Raw genomic sequence first — 22,033 nt, forward strand, 5'->3', positions numbered from 1 at the left:
ACACACACACACACAGGACTACTCCTCAGTCACAAAAAAAGATGAAACCCTGCCATTTGCAACAACATGAATGGGCTTTGAGGGTATCATGCTAAGTGAAATAAGTTGGCCAGAAAAGGACAAATACTGTACAATTTCACTCATACGTGGAATTTAAAAACAAACATAAAATAACAAAGTAAATGAAAAAAACAAATAAAAACATACAGATACAGAGAACAGAACAGGAGCTACCAGAGGGGAAGTGGGGGTGGGGAAGGCAAAACAGGTAAAGAGGATCAATTCTATGGTGATGAATGGAAACAAAATTTTTGGCGGTGAGCTTGCTGTACTATACACAAAAGAAGAAATATAATGTACTCAAACTCATAAAATGTTATAAACGAATGTTACCTTGCTAAAAAAAAAAAAGACCTTGGGAAAATTAGTCAAGGACTGTAAATACTGTTTCTTCATCTCTAAATTGGAGATAATGGTAATTATTAACTCACGAGGTTGTTTTACAGATTAAATGAAATAATAATGTATATAGAGCACTGAGCCTGGCACACAGTAAGTGCTCAATAAATGGCAACTATTTATTTCTATATTCATACAATTTTGCACACTTTACCATGTTCAACTTTGAAGCTATCAAACAGGTAGGAAGCTGTTTTACTTTAAGCCAATTGTGACTTATAATCTAAGATGTTAAAATATGCTCCTGCTTGTGGTAAATACACGAAACAATAAGGCAAAAGCAATGGAAAAAATGGCAGTAGAGGAGTCGTGGCTGCCAGCCATTTTCCTTTCTGGGAGGTTTCCCTTTTGTTAGATCTATTATCTGGGAGCTGGCTGCCCCGCTGGCTCTCCATTTGCCTTGCTAATAACAGTAAATCCAGCAGCATCCGCGGCAGCTCCTGTCTCCTTCAGCTGACTCTGAGACCAATCAGCGTTTCCTCTCTGCTAATGTCAGATGTTCCCTGGGAAGTCCCGCTGAAGACAAAATTTATGACAAAAGTTTCTCCAGCTTTTAACCCTTCTGCATATCCAGCCCCAGATGCAGAGTGCTCCAGAGGAATGCCAGGTCATTCCTACATGCGCAGGCCTATGTTCTCACTGATGCTGTGCTGCTCTGACAAGGGGCCTCAGACCCCTGGAAAAGCTCAAACGAGCAGCTGGGCAGACAGATGCACACATTCTGGGCCATACCTAACGTGGACTAAATTTGAGCTGGGTTCTTTAGCAGCTAGAGTCTCTACCGAACCAAGACTCGAAGCAGTCATACACATAAAAAAACATGTGCTATCACAAAATTCTGAGTATGACTGGGTCTCATAACAGTGAAATTGAAGGGAAGGGACAGGACTAATATTTACTAATAAAATAATAACAGCTAAGTGCTTGGTGTTTGATATGGATCTCTATCGAATTCTCTAAACAATGCCGTGAAGAAAATACTATTAATATTCTCATTTATAGATGAGGAAGGGCTTCCCAGGTAGCTCAGTGGGTAGAGAATCTGCCTACAATGCAGGAGACACAAGAGGTGTGGGGTCTGATACCTGGGTTGGGAAGATCCCCTGAAGGAGGGAATGGCAAGCCACACCAGTATTCTTGCCTGGACCATCTCATGGACAGAGAAGTCCGGAGGGTTACAGTCTATAGGGTTGCAAAAAGAGTCAGACACCACTGAAGTGACTGAGCATGCAAGCACAGAGGAAAATGAAGTTCAAAGGAGCTAAGTGACTCACCACACAGCTAAAAAGAGTACAGGAGCAGGAGTGGAACCAGGGAGATGTTTCTAGAACCCAGGGATTAAGCTTTTCGGTTAAGACTGCTAACAAGCAGCCTGTGATCTAGCTGTGACCTTATTTTATTGAAGATCAAACTAAGGCAAGAAACTGCAGAGTGGGAGATGTTCTCACGGTCACCCAACTCGCAGTGGTGGCGAGCTTTAAGCCAGTAAGGGAGGCCTGCTTCTGCTCGGTAACAGCCACACCCTGAAAGCAATCCTCCAAGGGCTGTGGAGGAGGAGAGTGTGCAGCTTCAGGCTTTGGGAAGACAGCGGGTGGCACTCCACAGTCTCTTCGGCTGGAGAGGGAACAACGGCTGGGAGGCCCCAGCTCGCTGGCGAAGGCAGCCGGCGAGCAGCAGCCCTGCCAGGCCCTTACAGACCTTATGTTCCTGGCACAGAAGAAGGGTCTCATCACAGGGTTTTCATTGTAAGGATGTAACTGGGACAGCTACATTCTAGCTCAATGGGCCTTTCTACGATCTCTTTGCCACCTCTCCACAGAAGATAGACAACAGACTTAAACAGATTCGTAGATCCAGTCAACTCATTTTTGTCTCGATTAAAAAAAAAAAAAAAAAAAGGGAAAAAACAGTCCAAATGAACATGTGACAGCTGTTTGGGACTCCAATGTTATGGAAAAGCAGCTGTTTTCATTTATATTTGAGGTATTAGTCACTCTTAGAATGGGACAGAGTAACTCAGTTAACAGTTTGTGCTTTAACCTACGGAAAATACAGGTCACAGAGACAAGATGTTGGCAAAGTCACAGTGTAAGTTACACTTATATAACGTTTTGGTCTTAAAAGGTTTGGAAATGCGACTATTTAATAACGATGTTCTCATAGGAAGCTGACATCCAACAGACAGTGGCTTTTGGGGAACAGGACGGATGGTGGCTTTTGGGGAACAGGAAATTTCCAAGTAGAGAAAGTCCACGTAATTAAGACAGAAAAAGAGGAAGCTTTTTTAAGCTCTAGAATTCCAGTCTTTTTTTTTTTTTTAAACTTTAAAAACTACTCTTACTCTTATCAAAGTAACCTATATCTACAGTTTTATAATTCTAATACTACAAGTCCTATAACAAAAAGCAGTTAATTCCCTGCCCATCCCTGAGTCCGTCCTTAGAGGCAGTCAGCTTAAATGTTATTTCTTCTGGCACTCACTTTTATATTCCTTTTTAGCATTCCTATTCAGTTGTTTTAGACATTATTATAAGTATCAGACAGCACCTCTTAATGGCCGCTAGGGAAGATGAAGATTTAGTGTGTGGTCTCTTTCCCTCCCCTTTGGAAGCGTCTTTGTTTTATTCTATTTTATTTTCCTCTGATACAGCGTGGGCAGTAGCCTCCTCCTCCCTACTTGATCATCAATACTTAAAATGACTTTCTGGCATACTCCTCTGGCTCCCGCAGGTCTCATTAGAGATCCAAGTGAGTAAGGAAACCTGGGAGGCAACACTAATTTCAGCTGATGTGCGCTGCGTTTCACTTTTAGGATATTTATGTTGTTCATTCAATGATCTGATTCTTGAAGGAAGTTTGACCTCCAATAGTCAAAGTCCATTCCTAAATAGGAAATGAGCAGCCTTGGGCCTGGGCTGGAGAGAGAGCAGCAGCTGTGGGCCGTAGTCGGGCTCTTGCTGCTCCTCCTTAGTTCATTCAACAACACGTGTTAGCCACCAACTGCGGGCCACCTATGGTGCTGCTGAGGTCTGGTGCTGGTAAACTGAAAGGAACCCATTCTTCTGCATGAAGGGCCTCCATTTGACTCCAGTGAAAGCTCACTGCCCCCATCCTAAACCCTCTCCCAAAGGAAAGGAGGGTTCTCATCCTTTGCCTTGGTAGGGACTCTCCAACATCTGGCAAGATCGACGTATTAGGAACCCTCTGATGCTAGGCAGAGTGGCCGAGGGTCAGTGTATCTCTAGCAGTTCCAAGGCTGAGATACGGCCGGTGCCTCTCAATTTCCACTGTGGACCTGAATGGGTCCCTCAGTGCTCATGAATTCACTCAGCCCCTGCTATCCTGTACACTTCTTCCTGCATCAGAGAGTGGTGTCGATAGCCAATTAGGAGGTGCATGGAAATGACCTACTGAAATGCAAAGGCCGAGGCAATGCCCTATCTTGAGGATGAGATGTACTCCCTTCAAATGACAAACCTGGCTCTCACAGAAGTCCTTTTTGTCAGAAAGTGGGCAGACTAAAGGCTGGAAGAGAGACTTTCCATCAGAGGCATCTTGTTGGCTTGCTTACTTTTTATTGGCCATCTCCCCACTGGGATGAGAGCTCTCGAGGAAGAGGCCAGGTCATTCTTTTCCAATGCCTGCAACACAGCAGAGATTCCATCAACATTTACTGAGTGATGAGTCTGGTGTGGAACACACTGTGCTCAAGGGGTCTGAAGGACCCTTGGGATTTTTCAGACTTAAGTCACACTTTGTCTTAACTTCATCCTAATTCACACTATTCTATTAAACACAATATGCCAAGAACAAAGGGTGGGGGAAGCTGGGGTTATGATTTGGTATTTCTGTAATTATGTGGTGACAGTTAAAGGGAAGATTGAGGAGTTCTAACAGACCACCTCGTATCTCTTGCAGCACTTGGGTTTTAATCACATCTCACTGTCTTTCTGTTGGAAAAATTGGTTTGCCGGCACAGTGGAGTCCCTGCAACTTGCCGACTGGCCTGCTGTGATCAGGAGCTAGGGAGAAGTAGGTGCCAACACGTCCTCCCCAGACTTGCTTCCCAGTGCCACTCCTGATGTCTTCTGACTGTAAGTCATCTTTGTCTCTGGGCACCACTGTAAGGTACAGTAGAAAAAGGAACACCCTCATTGAAGACTATTTTTCTGAAAATATTTAGAGCTGCTGCAGAAAGCCCAGTATTTATGGCTTTACTCAAAAACGAAAAGCTTGTTATGGAAAGTAGTTACTGAAACTGTGAACACTTGTCTATTAAATTGCTTATGGGGGAAGAGTAGCTCCATGGTAGGGCCTCCGAAAGCTGTGAGGAAGGAGTAGGTGTCTCAGGTCCCCGGGCTGGTCTTGGAGAAGTCTTCTGTGGAGGGGCAACTGTTCTAAAGTGATGGTTTTTCAGGTGGCTAAATTCAGTCTTGGTAGAGGAGCTCGCAGCTCCTAAGAGGATAAACACACTAATGGCCTGCCCCAAGAAAGAGGGCTTTCAGCAGAAGCAAGGGGACTTTCTACTTCCTCTGGGGAAGATCAAGACTCTTGGTAGGGGAAATTAAGGGGCAGAGGCAGCACCCCAAACCTCTCTGTCTGTAGTCATTCACTCAAAAATCATATTGGTATTTAATTCTGTTTCCTCTTCTAAATGTTTTCTGAGAAGAAGCAATAGCCTTTATGAGCTACTCACTGTTAACGCAGGGGCTTTTAAAAGTCACTTGTAAACATGTTTGATACAGGCAATGATGGTTTGTTCACTTTGTCTCTAGACTCTTTGTTGGAGTAAATTAAATTTGCTGATATAAGCTACATGACAAATGAGCCCCGATCATTAAGCCACCCCGATATGTATGGTTTGGGTTTTGTTAGTCAAAAACAATTAGAGCTGACGCTCTGGGTCAAGTTTTCCCCTTGTTCCATGTAAAGGGTGCTTCCGACAGATCCACATCCAAACAAATCCAAAGACTGGCTCTTTCACAGGGCACAAGCTCTCCATAAGCTTAATTTACTGGAAAAACAAAAAGCACAGGCAAAGGCCAAGTCCTATGGGTAGGAAAGAAATCACAACCTAGAAAGCCAGGTTTTACAGTATGCCTCGTGTGGCTGTGGCCATGGGGATAAAGGCAGTGACACTCACTGAATGCCTCCTATAGACTGAGTGCTTTACATGCATTCAGTCAAAACAACAATACCCTGCAAGGTAGACAGGACTGCCCCTACTGACAGAAGAGAAAACTGAGGTAGAAAGGTTTGACTTGCCTACCTTCATAGCTGGTATGAACGGTACAGCTGGGTTGGGGACTTGGGCTGGGCTGGTTCTACAACCTAAGCCCCTTCCATGAATCACGCTGTCATCAGCTGAAGCTGGGAGGAAAGCACCCCGCCCCCACTGAGCTGGGGACCCTGTCACCTCTGCCAGGAAGGACAGCACCATGGTTAGGAGCCCAAACTTGGATTCAAGCCCCAGCTCTCAGCTTACCTGTGACCTAGGACCAGTCCTGCAGCTTCTCTGAGCTTTAGCTTTCTCATTTATAAAACAAAAATAACAACCAATTCAAATAGTTGTTTTAAGGTTAGTTGAAATGATCTTTTTAAAAAGTGGTAGACTGCCTGGTAAAGTCTGAACATTCAATGAGTGGCAGCAGTTCTTATTACATTCATAACTCCACATGCTACTTAAAACTAGAGGTCAATGGAAAGAAACTGTGACCTCAAAGGTATCATTTAACATGTGAAGTAATGAAAGATAAAGCATCTTACAAAAAGAATATTAGTGTTTTCTATGCCATGAGGATGTATATTTGCAAGTTCAGAAATTTATGTCAGTATGGGCAGAATTTAAATCATATATTTTTACATTTTAATGAGTTCTTTCCTATTTTCTTCTGAACATTTTTTAAAACCACAAAAAATTAAAAGAAAGGTACACTGAAAATCTAGGTAACCACCACCTAGATCCTACAATTAACACCTTACTGTATTGGCTTTATCATATATCTATCTCTCAGTCCATCTTTTTTTAAAAAGTGTATTTCAAAGTAAGGAACAGATGTCAGTACAGTCATGCCTAAGTACTTCAGTGTGATTAACAGCAACTGGTTTTCAACATTTGTTTAAGAATCTTTTTAATATTTTGGTAAAATTTACATACAATGAAACACATATATTTTACAAGTACTATTTGATAGTTTTGGTAAATGCATACACCTGTGTGATACCAGCTCCTGTCAATACCTTTACTCCCAGAAAGTTCCCTCATCTGCACTGCACTGAAAAACTGTGGTAGAGGAAAACAAAAGGGCTCAAGAATTAAGGGGTCTAGGTTCGTATCTCACCTACTTTACTCATTAGTAACACACATGAGTATGCACTCATAAACATACACAATATGCACGCACACAGCTTCAGTTTTCGTGATCACAGTAAGGAGATAATGCCCATCGCACAAGACTTCTGTAAAGGTTAAATACAAAAATATCAGAATACAGTAACTGTTCAGTAAGTGTAAACAAAGGTTACTTTCTCTCCACCCCTTCTTTCCTGCTCCCCCCCGGTTTCTGAGGATGTTATCTTCAAAAAGAAAACGGTAAGGACAAAAAAAAAACAACCCACAGTTAAATGAGAGATGAGGGAAAAAGGCATCTCTCTGCATAGGCAGTCCTCTCCCAATTTATCCACTCTGACTTCAGCTAATTAAACATCTGTCTCAACGATCTCCTCAGCGAATTAGTCATCCCCACTTTGTGACACTGATTGTTGGTTGCAGCCTTTTCCTCACTTGCCACCATTCCCAGAAACTTCTAGGAGTTTACTCACCAGGCACACGGCAAGGAATGATGCAGGGTCCCCATTAACCCCCTGCAGTTGCCCTTGGTGCTGGTGCTGCTCATAAAGCTGCCAGATGCATCCTGCAACGTGCCTCCCCAAATTACACCTCTTAAGGGGTGACAGCTTTTTTGTCTACATTTCTGATTTCCAGTATGATGCAGTTTCTAAGAACTGTATATTATGTACCAACCTAAAACTATTTAACCAAGAATCTGGTTTTGAAACTAGGTTTGATAGCAAAGCAAGCGGGTAACAACAACAAGTATCAAATAAGGTGAAGTGCAGCCTTGCAAATTACCAGCTAGTTCTCTCTAAACACAGGGGAGGAAAAAAGGTTTGCTGGTGAACAAATGGCCAGGCGGCAACAAGCAAAATGGCCTGGGCTGGATGCATGCCTTTCTCCACATATTGGGGTGTGTGTGCGCGCGCGTGCGCATCTGTGTGGGCAAGAAAGAGGTAGGCGGGGTGGGAAGAATTGTATCTAAACTATGGGGGCATTTCTTAACAACAGTTTTCTGAAATTAGACTTCCTCTCAATCCTTCTTCCCACTAAAACAGTTAAGTGACATAAGAATGATCTTTTAGAAGATCAGTTCAGTTCAGTTCAGTCGCTCAGTTGTGTCCGACTCTTTGCGACCCCATGAATCACAGCACGCCAGCCCTCCCTGTCCATAAGTGACTAATAAAAACTTTTAAAATGTTTAATTATGTTAGAAATCTAGAAATGGAAATTAAAACTACCTATTAACTGCCAACCATCAGCTTGGCAAAAGTTCAAGACTGACGACATCCAGTGCTGGAACAAGGTGAGGAAAGAGGCGCTCCCATGTACTCTGGGCGTGTCAAAGGACGGGTAGATGCTTTGAGGGGAAGTTTGTTTTTCTCAACACTGTAAATAAACAAACCTCTGACAAACACTCCCATATTTAAAACCTAGCAAAAATGTGAAATGAATATTCCTACAAGATTGCTCACTGCATGTTTTTTTAATACTTAAAATTTGGAAATCATCGAAATGTCCATCAATGGAGAGTTAAGTTAAATGAATTCAACTAAAAAGATAAAAATGCAGTGGTCACTCTAACACAGAAGAATGCTTATGACACAATATTGAGTTAAAAAAGAAAAAAAGCAAAATCATATCTGTTACAGGGTGTTATTTTTAAATGACATGAATATATATTTCATTAGTTCACTTAACAAACTTTTTTTGGTGTCCTCTATTTGACAGGCATTCTGCTAGATGTTAGGTATTCAGTGATTTAAAGAAAAACATAAAACAGGGTCCTTCCCACATGAAACTTACAGCCTATATGCATACCTGCATGTGAAGTGAATAAAAAACCAAATGGTTCAAAACAAAGAAAAAACCTTCACTTTTTACTTCACACACCTCCAAAAAGTTAGAATTTTGTTTTCAACCAGTATTTAATTTTATTTCAAAAAGACCACAACTCTTTAAAAGCCTATCTTCTGCCACCACCTTGTTTAAATACTAAGCCAGGAGACCTGGTGGCAGCGCCAAGCTTTTTCAATTCTCCCCTAAACTGTGCGTTCAGCTTGAATAAAAGAAATGAGACTTGACCGCGGTGTCCACCCTCTGCCTCCTGAATTGAGCACCACCCACTGTCTCCACACCCGGTGCCTGTTGGACAGAATCCTCTAGAGCCTCCTGTTTCGTGTCCTCAAATCCATTTGTATTACAATAGCACATTTTCTAAAAGAAATTCTGACTATACTGCTCTCCTTCCAATGATTCACCTCTGCCATCATAATAAAATTCAAATTCAGCACAGTTCATGAACATGGTCTGGTCCAGCACACCATCCTCCCAGCTCCTCCTACTCCACCACGCTACTGTACTGAGCCACCTGCGGCTTCCAGAAGGCACAAAGGGCTCTTACTTTGTTCCTCCTGCTGAAGAGCTCACTCTCAACCCGCCTCACCTGGCCAGTTTCTACTCACCTGCCGGTTTCAGCTGGAGTATTTGCTTAGGATAGTCCTCCCTGACTCCTTGACACCGGCCCAGGGCTCCCCTTCCACTGTGTCCACTCAGCGCTTGCATGGCATTGGGAAGGCCTGGTTCTCTCCCCAACTAAACACTAAGCGACTGGAGGGTAAGGACCAGTTCTTGGCTTCCGTGAAATCCCTGGTGTCTAGACAGTGCCTTCGGCATAACTGCCCCCCAATAAATAAATGGACTTCTAGTTTTGAGCAGAAGTAGAAGCCTGGCCTGATCGGCTCTGGCCCTGCCTAGCAGCTTATCCTCTTCTGCCCCATCCCTGCTCGAGAAAGTTGGAATATTGTGACTATACCTTAGAATACCCCTGCCTGGCATGTTTTTCTCTCTTATCCATCTGGCAAAGTCCTAGTTAATCTTCAAAACAAAGCTGTCAAATGGCTTCCTCCGGAGCGTCCTTCCTCAGGCCCTGCCTCTCTTTTCTGCTGCTCTGGTAGCGCATGTTCCGTAGTTTAGAGCCTCTTCTGTTGAGTCTGTTTCTGCACCAGGCTTTCTACCTGATTTCTCCCACGGTGGCTGGAATGGAGAGGCAGCACTGGGCGATGATCACGGCACCAAGCAGGGGGTCTCAGAGCCATCCGGAGCTCTTGGGCACACAGGCCTTCTGTACGGGGCCCCTGATTCATCCTCTCAGGATGTTACAGCTCAGGAGAGGAAAGCTCAGAAAGGTAAGTACATGATGACACATTCGGTTTTCTTACTCCAAAAATACATTTTAAAACACTTAAAAACCCAGGCTACAGCTTACAACCCATATGTACATTTAATATAGTAGTATTTCTTTCTTCTTTCCTGAAGTGCTATTATTAAATTAGTGGGGTTTCAGAATTAGTCCCTAGTGGGTCCCGGGAAAGGTCCCTGACTCCAGAATGCACGCGCCCCCTCTACCCTCACGGAACTTGTTGGGAGTCTTTGTCTTTTTTCTTCCTTCCATTTCTTTTTTCCCCTTTAATCTAATCCATGCCCGTGACTGCCCCAGATGGGGTGAATGAATAGATTTTGTGATGGAAAATGAACTTCTGAAAGATTAGCAACTAGTAGGAAGAGTAAATGCTGGTCAAACGTAGTTTTGGCAAATGATATATTTCGAGTTTTTCTGATGTGGCAGCTGCAAGAGCTCATAACACCCTTCTAAAATAATTGGGTCTCTAAAGTGGTTCCAAAAGATTTTTGCTTGACATAAATTCTCTAAATTTCCAGGCTTTCTGGATAAAATAGTTGACTGCAATGCCATCTTTAATGTGCTCTGCTCTATACTCAAGAAGATCCATCAGGAGCCGCAGAGCACTCCAGACAGGGGGAGGCTCAGGTGAGATGAAACCACAAGATAAAGAGGCAGAGAAAGGAGGCAGGGGGAATATTTAACTCCAAGCTCCTTGCAGGGGCCACTTCTGACCTGTAAGCATCCTGGCAGTCCGCATTTACTGTATCATTTTCCCACTGGGTCACTGGACACCAAGCATCAGGTCTTTATTTCTTATCCAGCTCCCACACGTGAGTGACATCTGTATGATTACTTACTCTTTAAGGAGAAGTTTTTTTGCAGAAATTACTGCCCTTTTGACAAAGAACATTTAAACAGTCCTATTTACCTTTTCTTTCTCCTTTTTAAAAGGGTATTATTTGCTACAACATAAGGAAAGTACCTGTCTTGTGTTTCTGGCTGGCAGACTACTTCCACAGAAGGAAGGTGAACTGGGTTTTTCTGTCTTTACAGTTACACGAGAAGCAGGACTCTGTTCAGTTTTACAGCCAGAAGATTCTTTAGCTTAGGAGAGTGTTAAAAACCCTACTCCATCTAAAACATATGGGCTTCCCTTTTCCATAGGGCAGCTCAGGACAGGTGTATGTTGCTTTAAGAAAGCTAGACATAAAACATTAAAACTGACACCAATACAGATAAACTGTGCAATTACAAAAAGAATTCCTGGCTTTATATCCAGATTCACCACAGGGTTCCTTTAAATGCTGCACTTCCCTGGTGCATTTAGATCTTAGAATCAATGAACATTTCTGTTTACAGAATTTTAAATTTGTTCTCCCATTAGGGTTCTAATAAGCAACACGGTGCAATAAAAAGAGTATGGGCTTTGAGGTCAAAAAAGTCTGGGCTCCAATTTAGGATTCTGTCATCTGCTTACTGGGGAAATTTGGGTAACTTTAATTTCTCTAAGAACTGAGGAAAGGGGGGCTGAGAGAGCAAAGTGTATGATTACACACATAGTTATCAAAGCTCCTTATTTCTAAGATGCACATTTCCCTCTACTTTTTATCATTTTTAAAGTCTCATCTATAAAACAGGCACAATAAGATCTCCCGTCTGGGGTGTTGTGCAGATTAAACAAGATGCTGTAAGTACACAAAGGCACTCAACAAATCAGCTCTAACCCTGCTAGAAGATCTTGGGGAAGGAACAGTTTCTCCCCGACATACAAATCTCCTTAAAACATTCTTAACAGTAGTATTGTATATAAATGTCTAGGCCTATCTGGCCTGAAAGTAAGGCCTCTCATGTGAGTTTGCGGGGAGACAGTCCGGGCCCGACCCAGGTGCTGCCGGCCTATTCCAGCAGGTCTGCATTAGGTCACAGGCTGTGAGTCGACACCTCGGCTTCCTGGGCTCTGGGCCTGATCTGTGCTTCTCTGTCACACTCTAACCATCAGCTCTGTACTGCTTTCCAGTTCTTTCCTCTGTACGTCCCATTCCCTCTTTGGGCCTCAGTGTATTTCACAGTGGTTAGAAGTTTGGATTTTATTCAGAATGCAACTGGCAGTCATTCAAGGGTTTGGAGCGAATACGATCTGATTTATATTTTTTAAAAACCCCTCTGTCTGCTGCTTTGTAGGCAAGAGACTGGAGGGGCCAAGAGCAGAGGCAGGAAAAAGCAGCCACGGGGCTGGTTCAACTGTCCAGGTGAGGTCTCGGTGATCTGGACTCATTCAATGAAGATGGAAAAGACTGAATTTAGGATATATTCTGGAGGTAAAAAAGGAAAGACTCACTTATGTTTCAGATGATGTACGAAGCTAGCACAGGGAAGAATTCAATGATCATTTTCACTACAATTTTTTTGAGGGGAGCAGAAAGCTAACTAACTGCGAAGTAAATGGAAATGTTCTTTTTATATTAAAGCAGTATGCCTTTAACAGCCAAGGCTTTGAAAGATACTGCCCTTCTCCAACTCTTCACTGCTTCAATGTGAAGGTCACAATTCAATTGTCAGCTTCTCTGAGAGGACCTTCCTGACCATCCTAGGAAAAGCAGTGAGTACCTCTGCATCTCAGCTTTTCGCTCTCAGCCCCTTCCATTTACTCTCCCCTAAGCTCCTCTTCAGCAAGGGCCCTACAGATCTGCTTCACCACTGTCTCCCTGCCCCCAGCACAGGTCTGACCCAGGAGAGGACATGAGGAGTGAATGTACACACAGCTACAAATACAGTACGGATATTTACATTTTACATGAATTTTTAAGATGAAACTTGAGAATCCAATGATGTCATCACTGGCTGTCCCTCAGACCAGAACCCCACACACCCTGTGTGAGACGTTCACTTGCCTCTCTGCTCCTCGTGGTACTTTAGGGAATAGTGCTTGAGAAGTCCTAGACTAGACTATCCCCTTGGTGACATTCTAGGGGTCAAGTGAAAACACAGTAAGTTAGCAGTCAACAATGTGGTCTGTGCCTCTGAATGGAGAAGTTAAAAGAGGGAGTTCACTTGACATAGTTAACATTTCTCTCAAATTCTAGGTGAAATTTTGTACAAGAAAAGTAGCAATGAGTGCCATTAAGTCTTATTAACAATATTACAAGAACTTTTCAAAAAGGATCTTCAAACTAATAGAAAATTATCTTTCACATTAAAAGGCAAGAATGGACAGGGGGGGAGGAAAAAAGTTAATATGCTTCTGGTTCAATCTTTCAGCAAATGATAAAGAAGAACACCTCCAAATAGAGCCAGAAAACTATTCTGCTTAGAAAAACCTACTTCAAAGCCTTCTCTCTGTGTAGATCCAGAGATACTTATACTTCTGCATCAATGTTAAAACTGAATTTGTATCTACCTTCATTTCTCAACTGCCTCTGTCATACCCAACAATACACTTTAGGAGACTGGTAATAATATTTCAAATAACAACAAAATACTAAGAAGCTCATTACTGACTTTGAGGATGAACCTGATAAAAGGAGAACTTCATGAACTAAATAAAGCCTTTACTCACTAAATAACAGGTCAGTATTTTTTATTGATTAAATAAAGGGATCTGACAGGCTATTCTTCATTATGTCAAAAACATACCCACCCAACTTAAAGTTAGTAAAGAAGTTTCTGCTAATTCTTCTAAAACCACATTTTTCATTTACAATTTTCTTAAAACAGCAGGGATTTTTCTGCTAATGCAGGTAGATTCCAAATGTCAAGTAGGTCAGTAATAAAATGAAAAGCCGGAGAGAGAATCTAAAAGAGACATTTAAAAATGGGCTTAAAAAATGGGCCTTAGCAGAGAACTGACTGGAACACAGTGTGGAAAGATTACCATAAGTTCAGTACATGAATATTAATAGCAAAACCCTGCAGTGTTCATAAATAGTTATGACTTGATGAAATAATTACAAATAATGCAAGTCAAAATTTTAGATCAGTTACAAGTGTCTGTAATGATATTCTATCCATAAAAAGCAAAAATATTTTATAATAAAACCCTAAAGGTTTCCATTGACAAAGCTATTTACCTAAACAAAGAATTATTATTTTGCTCAATATCTGCCATCTTCTCATTTTCAATAAAAGAAAATTGGTGAGGGAATGCTAGAGGGCAGGGCAACAGAGTATTTAAACACTAGGATGGTCATTAAGCCCACAGCCTGATTTAATAAAGAAATAGTTTAAGTTTTCAATTTATTATCATTAAACAGAGAGTTGTATGGTCAGTTGGAAAAAACAGATGAGAGATGTTAAAGGTCTGTAAGGAAGCAGCCCAAGTTCACTGTCAGCCCAGCAAAGGAATTCTGAAATCCTGGTCTAGTACAACTAACCACTAATGCACAAATAGTGTGAGAATTCTTGACCCCACGTGGAACATGTTGTCTAATCTTAAGTGGTATTCCTCCCTTCTCACTTAAGTTAAATAAGAGTAGCAGAGACAAATATTGTTCTGTGCTCAATCCAATGAAAGCTGTTTGAAGAGAGGGCTGAGCCAGACATCAGGCAGGGCAGGCACCTTCTTGCAAAGACTGAGCAGGTCCCTGTGGGAGAGGCTTAGGAAGGGCAGAATGAGGATCTTTAACCTGGTATCCTGCCACCAAGTTCATGACTAAGTTTAGGTGTCAGGATGGGTAAGTAACAAGTATTTCATAGCCAACTGTCAGCACTAACAGACTTTTTTTTTAAAGTAAACGTACTTGTGTTTCTCTCTATGACAGGAGGATTTTCCTCTTCATTAATCCCCTCCAAAACAAGTCCACTACACAATACAAAGTTCAAAGACACAGAACATACCCTGCCTTTATCGAGCCAACCTTAAATAAACATCCAGTTTCCAAACTGGAGATCCTTCTATTTCCTGAGACCAGACTTAACAAAGCAACAGAAAGAGGTTCTTATTTTTAAAAGCCTTTTGGATCAAGAAAATGGACAGTAATTTATGTAAATGCATCAATCTCAATTGACTTCTCTAGTATGGAAAGGAATAAATAATGCAGATCACTGTTCTTCAGACAACAAGTCCAAACTCTTCACTAGTGATACAGCAAAGATTCTGACGGCAACAGCAGGGATGTGTGCACAAAGGTGAACATAAATAAATGTGTGTATGATAACCGTGGTTGCTGGAGATGGACACAGATAAATAGGTCTGGAATTGGACAGGGAAGCTGAAGACAGAGGGAAAGACACTGGTTCAGCTTATGGCAGTGAGTTCATGAGCTTTCATGATCTAAAAAAATCTGCAACAGCAGAATTTCTATTAAGAAGGTGAAAAAAGTTAGTTCTACCTCCTCTTGGGCAATTCAGAATAAAGCTATCTTTGAATATAATACATATGTCATAAACTAGTATACAAAAAATTTAGGAACAAAAACAAGAGGAAAAGACCAGGATCCTAAAGGTAGATGAATGCTCATTTAACATTTGTAAATAACTGAAGCTGTTTAAACGCTATTAGATTGGCACCTAGAACCCCCCAAATATCTACCTTCCCCTGGGAAGGAGAGGCTATGCCTCTTCAATCATCTCTTAAATGCAAAGAGGTTTGACCCCCACGCAATGGATAAAAGTCACCCAAAAAATGAACAAAAGAGGTGTTTGGAAAAACCAGAACACCATTCATCCCAGCTAACGACTTGTTCATTATGAGTGATGATGGATAAAGACTTCTCATGCTGAGATGAAATCAAGATTTATATGCATTGTTTCCTCTCCCAACTTGTGGGAAGATCATCATCATTTAATTCTATCTCTGCGGCCAGTGATGGGCATCCAGAGAGCTGGTTATCAAACGGCGCAGTCAGCTGGCAAAAGCCGAAACGTGCAGTTGGCACATCTGGACGGAGCCGCCACAGCCGAGGGTGAACAATGACTCCTGGCAAGCATCCAAATTGCTTGCAGACGCTAGCAGGTCTCATCTACAACCGCCCCTACCAGCATCTCTCTCTCTCTCTCTTTTTTATGAGAATCAGATTTTCATTGCTCCATTCAATTGCTCTCCTCTGCCATTTTTTACAGCTCTTATCGTTCCCCGGGAATATGGCCTTGAGACAGCTCATCCGTGTCCTTCACTGTGTTATCTCTTCTAACTTTTATTAAAACTTCAGCTTTCATCTGAAGATAGCTAATTAAATCTGGAACAGATTATATTCCTCCCCTTAAAAGGAACGCAAAACTATTTTCTTCAACCTGAGCCATGCTTTGTTGCCCTTTCTGAAACATAAGCCAAAGGTATTTAAGAAGTCTCATTTGTTTACAAAACTCAGATATTTGACATGTCACAGATAGGCAGATTTATACTAAAGTTGGCTATGGTATGATAGATCTTTGAGCTATTTCTCAAAATATTTCTCAATACTGGGAATATTTTCTTTTCTTGTACCCTTTAAATGTTACAGCTAATACCATGAGCTTATTTTCTGTATAAAGTTGGGTAATGAGAAATTAGTGATTAACAGCTACTTGTGTGTGAGTGATTTCTTTAAAAAAGTCTGGTTCTTTTTTTTTTTTTTTTAACAGTTGCTCTCATTTGGTAAAAATGAAAAAATGTTTTATTCCATACCTCAAACACTAGCAACCAGAAGTTTCCTCCATGGAAAATTTTGTGAAAACATGAAATTAAAAGCAGTTTTTCTACATAGCTTTACGCCAACCAACAGTTAGCTCAAGTAGCTTTGTCTTAATCTATCACAAATTAATGAAGAAGCTTCCACAAGTGACATGAACACAATATTCTCACATATGCTACTGACCCAATTCCTTCCTTAGACCCAAGGGCAGCTTAAAAATCACTTCATGCTGTACATTTGCTAACTGAACCTAGCAATGATATCTGAACCAATCCAGCCAGCTATCAAACACCCACCTACATGCACACCCACACCCAGCATTTTTAACTAAGTGTTAAGCTTCTACTGCCAGGATGTGATTTAACTGTCCCACCTGAAATTTTCTGGGATCCTTTTCTTCGCTTCACTGCCTTTAGCAAGATTTCTTTCATGGTGACCTTTGTGTTGTCCACCTGAATAAGGGAGAATCCGTGAGCAGCATTTCTGCAGGAAAAGACAAATATTAAATCATCACCAATATTCAGACAAAGGGATGTGAATTCAGTCTTCACTGAGTTTAAGTATTAATAAGTGTACACTGAAGTGTCAATTATTAAAAAATGGGTTATAAACCTACTTCTAATGAGAGAGAGAGAAAAGCATTCTAATATGAACAGTCTCAAGTGAAAGAGAGGGCAGAATTAGGGAAGATTTTTCTGTTTATCTTAAAATGAATCCAATTGGTCTGTGTGGGCTACTAGTAAAATCCTACAGCAGGGACTAACAAATGATACACTTGGCTTGTGTCAGCAGGTGTCACTGCAGGCAGATACCACCGTCATATTAAAGCTCACGGAGCCCCCGAGGGGAAATGTGGGGTGCATGCGTGTGTGCTCACTCACTCGTGTCCAGCTCTCTGCACCCCTATGGACAGTCGCCTCTGTCCATGAGATTTCCCAGGCGAGAATACTGGAGTGGGTAGCCAGTCCCTTCTCCAGAAGATCTTCCTGACCCTGGGATTGAACCCGTGTCTCCTGTATCTCTTGCATTCGCAGATGGATTCTTTACCACTGGGCCACCTGGGAAGCCTGGCCTTCCCTGGTGGCTCAGACAGTAAAGAATCTGCCTGCAATGTAGGAGACCCAGGTTCGATCCCTGGGTCGGGAAGATCCTCTGGATAAGGGCCTGGCTACCCACTCCAGTATTCTCGCCTGGAGGATCCCACAGACAGAGGAGCCTGGAGGTCGACCGTCCATAGGTCGCCAAGAGTAGAGCACAACTGAGCGACTAACGCTTTCACTTGGGAAACCCAATGTGGGGACACAGGGGTGGATAAGGTAGCCCAAAGCCCTTCAGAATAAGGGAAACAAAGACTCCTCCTAGCTGGCAAACAAATAAATAAAGAAGCATTAATTAAAAAAAAAAAAACAAAGCCAAAACCCACAGTTTGTGTATACTTCAGTAGTCATGTTTTAATCTACTCAGTCCTAGAAGGTCAAGCAAAATATTAGCTGGAGTAAATAATTACAAGACAAAATAATAACACTACTTATAAGCTTCCAGCCAATCACACTTGGGGTGCAAGGGTCATCTAGACAGGAAAAAACTGGTAAGGAGCAAGTACCCTTGAAAAAGAAACCCATCCCTGGGTGAAATATAACTTCACTAAGACTGTTAATTGCAAGAGCAAGTTATCACAAACACTACTCACTATGCTTGGGCAGAGAAACAAAACAGGCCAATTCCAAGCAGCTCATGTAACAAATGGGACCCAAGTTTCCAACTATGGAACATGGGAATTGCCACAAGGAGTTTGGTTGCCTTCCCACTTCCCCACCAAGAATCTCAAAACGGAACACAGCCAAAAAACATGGCAGAACTTCATACTGACAAGAAATCGGAAAGAAAAGCCAAGCCCCAAGCTAAGCCACGGAAAAGCTTCCCAATGGTAGGACAGGCTGGGAAGGGGCCTTCAACCCAGCTTGGAACCAACCAGGTGGCTGACTTTCCACGGGGGATGGGAGCTGATCTCAAAACCAAGGACCCAATTTGCTTCCCTAATACAAAGACATCTCCACCCCCTTCCCTCTCCATACGGCTTGCTGTTTAATCCTTGACATTCCATTTGTTAAAAAGCAAAAGCCGATGCTGGTCTAGCCAGCACGATCATCCATTTTAACTTGGTCAAGTTCTTGCTATCGAACAGCAGGCCTGAGAACTGTCAAGCCAATTTTACTGAACACTCTGTTACTGAATCATGCCTGAGCCCAGGCCGTTCTTTACCTCAGAAGCTGGACCCCATCCCAGAACAATTTTTAAAAGTTTATTTTACTGATCAAAGCAAAATAAGAAATAGCTTTTTTTTTTTAAACTATATTTAGGGAGCGATGTAGTAAGTGATACTTTGGCAAGAGTTCTGAAATGTAAAGTGCCTGGTGCATTTATAAACTTGCGGGTATTTGCTCTGGCGCCAGGCCAGTGTGTGTTTGGAACAAATGCCAGTCGTCCGCGTTCAGACCTGCCTTCCCCTGCTTTCTCCTCAGAAGTCAGTATGCGCTCCATCTGTGACAATATGTCGGGTGATGGATGAGGAGGACCTAAAAGGGAACACCAGTTCTTGGGTACTTGCAAACTAGTCTTGGGCTGCATCTTGTGAACTTCCAGCTGCTCCGGGTTTCACCTCAACTCTTGTAGATTTCAGTTGGCTTGTAAATTGCTCATGGTTCTCGCCTAATCTGCTGCTGGCTGATAGCATTATTTCACAACCATACGTTTATCTTTTCAGCAAAGGCGGACTAAAAGCTCGAAAGGAGGCCTTGTGTTGGGACTAACTTCCATAAATTAAAAGTGTCCTTTTAAAAAGATTTTTGAACGGAGGAAAATCCCTCGTCTGTATTTTTCTGTCATTTTACCAAAACGTACCTGGGTGACAAGGTTAAAGCATGCAGAGGAAATCCCTGACGCTTATCATCCACCGGCATTACTGATAAATTGCGTGGTGGGGGAATAAAGGATTACCTTCTGTATTTTTTCATTACACTTTTCTTTTGTTACAGAATACATAAATCCATTGTGGCACAATGTAATATGTATCACCATGCTACACCTGCGGACGCTTCCGAGCGGCTGCCATGTCTGTGCAGTCAGGAATGATAAGTGAACCACCCGTGAATGTTAACGATAGTGATCATTCTGAGGTAACTCGGCTCTCCATCTTCCTTTACAGCCTCCGCGCTGCAGCCAGGGTAGCAGGGTTCATGAGAGGAAAATGAAAACAACAGTGGAGGGAAGGGGCAGGCTCGGCGCGGAATGTGCCTTCTCGAGTGTGCGGGCTCTCGCTCAGAGGCTCGGCAGCGGCGAAAACCAGCACCTTTTAAAGGAGAAAGAGGTTGTGACCCCTGCGTCGTGCATGCTCAGCCGGACTTGATGAAAGTTTCCTTGGGTCAGCCTCACACTCCACTTGTTCCTCTCCTGCCAGATACAATGCCAACCTTGGATCCTGTCCCAAGTCTATGGGACTTAAAATGTTTCTAAGACACCAAGGGGACTGGATCGAGATGCTTCTTAGAATCCATGGAGGTGCAACTGTTATGTGGTGCTCCCATTTAATAAATGGATATGGAGGCTTGCTACCACAATTTTCAGCTTGACTTCCAAACAGTCTGGGTTTTATGCCTCGTTTCTTCATATCTAGGGTTTTTTATGGGCTTTCTAAAATGTCTATTGAAATACATCCTTTAAAGCTGCCTTTATTTAATGTTGGGCACTGGGTCTGAGACGGAGGAGAGGATGATCTCGGGGGGGGAAATGTGTGCAGCAGGCAGGAAGGTGCCAGCCCTGCCTCCCTTCCTCCCTTCCTCACAGCACTGCGTTCCAGTCTCAGGGTTGTGACCCGTGCTGGGGATGACTCGGCCTTGGACAGACAGGTGGGTAGATGGATAGACGGATGGGTTACAAACCCACTCTCAGCTCAGAAACTGCTCCTCCCTCGTGGACAGATGGCTTCTCTTCTGCCTGTGCAGGGCATTCTAGCCCTTCCACGGGCTGCCGGTGGTGGGTTCAGGACGAGGTGCCACCTCTGGGAGCTGACTGAATGCTGCCAGGAATGCTTCAGTCAGTTCCAACTTAGGCCCTGTCAAGTCTTGGAACCACTGAAAAAAACGTATGGGCATTTTAAAAAAAGATTACTCACTTGAGGAATTCAGCTCTGTCCCAGTGCAAAGCCACTTGGTTACCAGAGGGAAGTTTTTATACCTGCATTAGCCTGACACAAGCGTTTCTGCACTAAAAGTTAACCTAGAGGTGGTGGGGGACAGAGAAGAGGTAGGGGCACAGGTCTTTATCCAAGAAGCTCAGATTCCACTTAGAGGGGCAGAGCTGGGATCAGAACGCAGGTTGCAAGGCAACATATTGCAGAGGAAAACACATGGGCTGGGAGTTCAATACCCTTTGGTTCAAATCCTGGCTCCATGGCTAACTGAAATTTTGTCTTAACACGTGGGAACCTCAGCTGTGTCCAGGAAATGAGGAGGCCACATGCCTACAGAATTATCAGAAGAATAAAACAGACAACAAATGCAGAGCACCTGGAACTAAGGCTGGCAAACAGTAGAAGGAGTTTACAGTGTTCTTTCTCGTGTGTTCCCAAGTCTTCACCCTAAGAGAAGAGGCCCCATTCAGCCCGTCTCCCCTAAACCCCCAGCAGACAGTGCTTATCTGGGGGGATGGATCTCAACCCTCATAACTGATAACACAGTTTCATCACAACGTGCAATCTGCTGGGCACGGTGGCAGCACTGGGATCTCATCAGTACAGAGCTTCCGGCCCAGGCACTGAAATCCCCCGAAGCTCAAAGAAGGGCACCTTGGGCTCCAGTTTCAAGGTTTTCCTTTTTAAGAGAATAAACCAGAGAAGTAGGTATGTTCCACCTCAGCTTAACTCTGCTTCGGATGGGGTTGTTGGAAGTCAAAAATCATGGTGACAAGGTAGAGAAATCCAGTGAGATTTATTAAGAGCATCTGGACCTGCAGACCCAGATAAGAGGTTATTAGTCAACAAACCCAACAATAATAGTAGCATCTACTACCTACTGAGCATGTAGTCTGTGCCGGGTGCTGTGGCAGGCCTTTCAGATCTATATTAACTTATTCTACCCTAAAATAAACACCATTGTTATATCCATTTTGCTGAAACTGAGGCTGGAGATATTAGGGAACCTACCTGAGGTCAGTCATCTATTCAAGACACTATTTTGGATTTATATGGTACCTAACCCAAGTATTAATAGCACAGTCCAGCAGGAGAGAAAGACAAAGAAGTAAAGGAAGAATTACAGTTCTGCATGATCAGCACAGAGATGAAGGCAAGCTCAGAATGCTGCCGAAACACAGAGGCATTTAACCCAGCAGATGGAGGTGGGGGTGCGTCAGAGAAGCTTCTTAGTGGAGCTATCTCAAAACATAGCTGTT

General features: G+C 42.8%; 1 protein-coding gene across 5 annotated transcripts in view; it reads right to left on the bottom strand.

The window, feature by feature from the left end:
• Nucleotides 1–22,033, bottom strand: part of MAPKAP1 (MAPK associated protein 1) — a 241,155-nt gene that overhangs the window by 78,104 nt on the left and 141,018 nt on the right. For all 5 annotated transcript variants that reach the window (XM_052647826.1, XM_052647827.1, XM_052647822.1 and 2 more), the window contains one exon: nt 16,959–17,068. In XM_052647826.1, coding sequence (XP_052503786.1) covers nt 16,959–17,068 — 110 coding nt within the window. The remainder of the gene's footprint in view (nt 1–16,958; nt 17,069–22,033) is intronic.

The sequence above is a fragment of the Budorcas taxicolor genome, chromosome 11, assembly GCF_023091745.1.
Source record: "Budorcas taxicolor isolate Tak-1 chromosome 11, Takin1.1, whole genome shotgun sequence".
Taxonomy (NCBI): Eukaryota; Metazoa; Chordata; class Mammalia; order Artiodactyla; family Bovidae; genus Budorcas; species Budorcas taxicolor.